This window comes from Buceros rhinoceros, unplaced genomic scaffold (assembly GCF_000710305.1).
Source record: "Buceros rhinoceros silvestris isolate BGI_N320 unplaced genomic scaffold, ASM71030v1 scaffold43876, whole genome shotgun sequence".
In the NCBI taxonomy this organism is placed as follows: Eukaryota; Metazoa; Chordata; class Aves; order Bucerotiformes; family Bucerotidae; genus Buceros; species Buceros rhinoceros.
Window position 1 is genome coordinate 1 of NW_010420074.1, and position 5,694 is coordinate 5,694.

The 5,694-nt window shown below is 43.0% G+C and overlaps 1 protein-coding gene across 1 annotated transcript; it reads right to left on the reverse strand.

Annotated features, from left to right (window-relative positions):
- Positions 1–3,336: 3,336 nt before the first annotated feature.
- On the reverse strand, positions 3,337–5,691 carry LOC104488321 (cytochrome P450 26A1; the record flags this gene model as incomplete). Its single annotated transcript, XM_010139163.1, has 5 exons — positions 3,337–4,135; positions 4,371–4,523; positions 4,709–4,843; positions 5,160–5,309; positions 5,422–5,691. Coding segments are annotated over 5 exons (1,050 nt in total), but the record flags the coding sequence as incomplete, so codon positions are not given.
- Between the last annotated feature and the right edge of the window lie 3 nt (positions 5,692–5,694).

The following is a 5,694-nucleotide window of genomic DNA, read 5'->3' on the forward strand; positions in this document are numbered from 1 at the left end:
TACTTAAAATATATAGTAATATAATTATTAAGTATTTTTTCTCAGTACCTCTCTAAAGGTTATTTTAAAATACTGGCCAGAATAAGATAAGACAACATATGATAGATTAAAAAGGAGTAGAAAGGAGGACAACAATTTTGTCAGCCTCTCATCTTGCAAGGTCTAGGAAAACAATCCTGTAGTAAAGGTAAAAATTAAACTAAGATGACAGAAAAGTAAGCACAAAACCTTAGGGATACAAGGCTTCAAGTTATACCGTCCCTTCAACAGATGCTTTTATGAACCAAAAGAAAAAAATCCTTTCCCAGCTCAGCTACTGAAAGCAATACGAAAGTAACACATCCTCATTTCACTAGGACAAAATAAATAAATATATCTGATCAAGTTATTTTTACTCAATTTTTTTTAATTATTTCCCATGAGCCTTCAGCATTCATTTACACTTTTTTTTCTTGCTCATATAACCATTTCCAAAGTTTACTGTTGCCTGTTCTAACCTTATCTGGAAATACTGTTACCTTTCAGTCAGAAATTGATTTATCAGGTAGCATTCCTCAGTGTCAATTTACACCAATGTCATTCTTTAACATCGCTTTTATTCAAGAATGGATATACTGTGCATGGTTAAGAACCACACATTTAGCAACACATAGACACTTCAGAAATTCTAAGCACCAGAGATGCTACTGGCTGGCAAGAGCTATTATACACATGGGTTTAGGAGAAGCATGGGTTCCAGTAACCTTCCTTACCCTCAGAGAAAAGCCAGCATGTTGCATATAAATCATGGCTTTTTACTCCAGGGACAAAGCATAGCACCCACTGAATTGTGTTCATTTTTTTGGAGAGAGGCCTAATCAAAGAATTTTCTTCTAAATGACAGGTTAACTAAGAGGAGGAATATGAAATATCCCAAAAAGGCCAAATTACGAGAGCCAAATCCAGTCCTTTAACATATTGCAGCACGTGATCCTTGGAGCACCAGTCACTTATAGAAACAGATGGTACTGCTTGCAGAAGGAAAGCTAGAGCCTGGCTCTAGGAAATACCTGTTAGCCACAGAGCAGGCTGAAGTGCTGCTTCCTCTTCTGCCACCTCCACCTGCACTACAGCACCTCAGCACAAACAACATCTTTGCAGGAAGCTGGAGCAAGCACTTAGTCTGCCCATCAGACGGTTAGATTTTTTTGGTAGACAATCTTTCAGCAAGATCAGTTCCTAGATCCAGAAAAAACACAACAGGTAGGGGCTAGGGGTGCTGGAGCCCATCAGCCCTTAAATAGCAGCCACTGCTGAGCAGGCAGAGCTACACAATTATATCAGAGCTCACCTGAAACTGGTCAGCAGTCAGCACCTAAGCTGTCAAGATACAGCTGCGTAGAGGAGATTAGCAGGAGCTGTAAAACCTGCTCAAGAAGTTGGGCAAATATTTTAGCAATTAACCCACACTGAGTTCCATATTACTGCAGCTACACCGCCACCATTTCTTGGAATAGCTTGTTTAAAGGTGGCTCCAAGACACCTAAATTACACAGCAGTGACAGACCATTTAACTACAGACATAAATTATACAGGGGCAGTGCCTAATATGGGTTATGTTATCAGGATTTACAATAGCTGAGGATGTGCCCCCAGATGTCCAGACAAAATCAAGTACATGGGTGTTTTTTTCTCCAAACATAAAAGCTTTGCAAACTTGCCAAAAAAATAATTTAAAAAAAAGAAACAGAAATGCATGTATTCTATATAGTCTCCAGACAGCACTTACAATTGCCATTCTTTATAAAAACTAAATATAAACTAAAATAATATGACCATGCAAAAAGTTCCCACATATTAAAGACTTAAATTACAAATAAACAAAACATTTAAAGAACATCAGCATCTATTTGGATTTGCAAAATATTGTAATGTTAAAGAAGAAAATGTTAACAAGGCATACCAAGACAAGAGTCTTGCTGTTCTCCAGGCTTCAGATCACCTCCAAATCAGGATCAGGATTTGCAATTTTCTGCTACTATATTCATAATAAAGGAGTCTTAAAGATTATTCATCAAATCCCTAAAAACCACAATGGTACAAGAGGTTTTTTAGTAAAAATCATTTAAGATTTTAAGCTTGCCAAGAAAACTCAGGCACAATCTAAAAAATACATACTTTGTATTTTAAGACTACAAAAAATGAATATGAAAAAGTCTTGATAGTTGTGGTCGTATGTATGTTGTATCTAAGGTCTTACACTGGAAGATTATGTATCTAAAACACTATTCAGAAACACATCAATAGTTTTATAGAAACACTCCTTAAAGAAAAATTCCAGAACCTCATAGATGCTGTTAAACACCTGCAGCAATTTTGAGCAACTTAACTCCATCCTTAATTTTGACCTTGGGAGAACTTAATGAAACAGTGACTGTTTTCCAGAAGCAAACAAAAAATCAAATGAGTCTATATGGTGCTGTAAGTGTTCATGACACTGAATTACATTGTTTTGCTTTGTAGATGTTTATAGGTCCAGTCTGTGTTGTTTGACTTTTGAGGGAAGACTAATAGGTGTAGTAATGGGGGGGTGCGGGGGGAAGAGCACAAAAAAGCTTATGGTTAAGCCAAAACAGGGGTCATGCCTAGGGCATTTTATCTGCCCTGCTTACGCACCCCCAGGGAACTGCATCTCGACCGTTGATTCCCTGTTAATCAATTCACATTAGTGCCTGCCTTTTAGTTTTCACTTTGCTGAATTCCAGGAAAGAAGTTCTTAAACCAAATACATGCTCTATCTCTGACCGAGTCAGAGCTGTTGCATTTCAAGTTGAAATCAGCAGATTCTATTTGCTCTACCAGCCGATAAGAGACACCTTCATAAGTAAAGATTCACAACCAGCAGACAACACAGAGTAAGATGCAGTGGTCTGTTTACACAGGTCAGCAGTAATACGGGAGAAGAGGACGTGCATGGATTTTTTTTCCCTCAAACTATTTTCTCTAGCTACAGAGGAAGACTCATGTTACACATCGTTCTCCTGCTTCCCTCTACTTTCTTACTTACTGTGTCTCAGGATGATGTGCTTGGTAAGGAGACCTGCAGCACTTGCTATCACTCCATCCTGTTTTCAGTGGTCATGTATGTTTTTGCACTGCTCATGCCACTTACAGGCTAAAACTTAAAACTATTTACTATTCACAAGTGCGAACTGCATTGGGGGTGGGAGAGTAGAGTTACGACCATAGAAATAGCGAGTAGTTCATTCACAAAAGCATATCTGACTTTACAGCCAAACTCTTTAGACCCATAGGTTAAGCTATTTTCTACCATATAGACAGATGCTCATACAGAGATTCATCAAAAATAAACTTTATTATCAAACTTAAAATTCACACATTAAACGTAAGATCTAGACACAAATAATACTGAAAACATTCTCAAACAATAACCATTTTAGGTAATTTGGATGAGTACCTAGTTACTGTTGTTTCAAACGCCTTTAAGAATAATTTCTTAATACGTACACCATCATGAAAGGTCTTCAAAGGCTTAGCTGGCCAGCTTCCAATGAGATTTTTAAATAGGAGAAAACTTATTTCTATAGAAATAACATTATCTAATTATGAATCAGAGACCCATAATTGTAGTGCTTGGGAAAAAATACCATAGTCTTTTGAAATATTTAGAAGACATAAATAACTATCGTACATTTACAAGTTTAAATATTTAAAGGCCTTCGTTACTATAAAAAGTTACTATGTACATATTAGATGCTATATAGAAATCCAGCTGGAGGCAAGCGTTGAGCTCTCAGATTTGGCCGCTGAAACCTATGAATTTGGTAGGCAGATTGTCCACAGGGTACACTATGGGGCCCGTTTTCATTGTAGGAGGTCCATTCAGCAGCTGCCAGTCACAGCTCCGAGCCAACTCCACTGTAAATATTTTTAGAAGGACTTTTGCAAACTCTTTGCCCACGCAGCTCCTCAAGCCCCCACCAAAAGGAATGAAACTGAACCGAGAGGAATCCTCTGGAGATGGAGACATGAAGCGATCCGGGTTAAATTCATCCTTGTTGGTAAAGAGATCTGCCACATCGTGGGTATCACAGATACTGTAAATAACATTCCAACCTTTAGGGATCTGGTAACCCTATCAAAGGAAGAGAAAGGAGACATGAAGCACCTTGCTGTGTTAAATAAAGTAGGTGTCAGCACAAGATATGTTGGTGCTCCCCACCTCCCCTCCTGGCTGCCTGCAGGTCTCTGAGGCATGTAGGTTACGCGAACACACTAGTACTTTGCAGCTGTGTCCTGGGTTCAACATGGAGGAACCGGATGCTCTCATGTTGTCTGGCTCTGAGGAGTTGAGCCAAAGCCCCACTCACATTTAGCTCGAGGGTCTTGAGTGCAATTCTAAATCCTCCAGGAACAGGCGGGCTCAGCCTGAGAGTCTCTTTGATGACACAGCCTGTGTACTTCAGTTGCTCCAAGACCTCCATGTCCAGCTGCTTCTCCTGGTTGGGACCGCACAGTAACCCCTAGAAAGGAAGATGCTGCCATGCAGGTGGCCAGGGCTCCTGGCACTTGCAAAGCAGCTGTCCCTCAGCAAGTGGTATCTTCCTGCCACCACCCTGGGTCAAGGGGAGCCCTGTCTGGGACACCTCTCCTGGAGGTACTTTCCCACGGTCCCCTCTCGTGATATGGTTCTAGAAAAGACACACACCTTCACTTGCAGCTCTTTCCTCACTTTCTGAAGGACATCGTGGTGGAGCCCTAGGAAGGCAATCAGCGATGTGGCAGCACTAGCAGTTGTTTCATGGCCCCCAAACAGCAGCTCTGTGGCAGATTCCTTCAGCTCCTTACAGGACAGAGGAGGGATAAAACAGACCTTGACCATTGTACCTCTACCAGGCCCACTCTACCACCACAGTGCTGTGTATTGCTCCCAGGCTGGAGCAGACACCCAGGGACCAGGAGGAGGGCAATGCTTGTGCTCCCTGTGGGCATAGCTCCCCATCCAACAGTCTGGTTGCAGCCTCTGCACCTCTACATAAGCTGGTTTATCTTACGGGAAGAGAGGGCACTTCCTGCTCTCTCTCTGGCCCTAAAAGGTAAATGTGCTCTTGACAGAAGGGCTAGGGGAAGGAGATAGGTCTGGCCCTGGGGAATCTCACCTGCATATTGAGCTGCTCCCCATTGCTCTGTGTGTGCTCCATCAGCAGCTGCAGCGCATCTTTGTAGCCACCCTCAGGCTCCTTGCGGGCCATCTTGGCACGGATGTTCTCCTCGATCTTGGCATGGATAATGTTGCGCGCCCGCAAGCCCTGGCCAAACAGCAAGGAGAGACACACGGGACTTAGAGCGCACCGCCATCCCTCCCATCCATTCCTCGCTGCCCTGGCTACTGGGACACCACTTTCCTGCCAGGAGCCTTACCCGGTAGAGCCCACTGAAGGGCACGTCGATGGGGAGGGAGAATAGGTTGCGGATCATCTCCTCGAAGGCCTCCACCAGCTGCTGCTCACCGTCGGGGCTGGCCTGTCGGGGCTGGAAGCCCAGCAGGATCCTCATGGCAATTCGAAACATGAGGCGTTTCACCTCGGGGTACACCAGCAGGCAGGGCCCAGCAGTGTCCAACCACTGCGCCAGGCAGGCATTCACCTCCTCCTGGATGACGGGCACGTAGTGCTGCAGCGCGTCCCGGGAGAA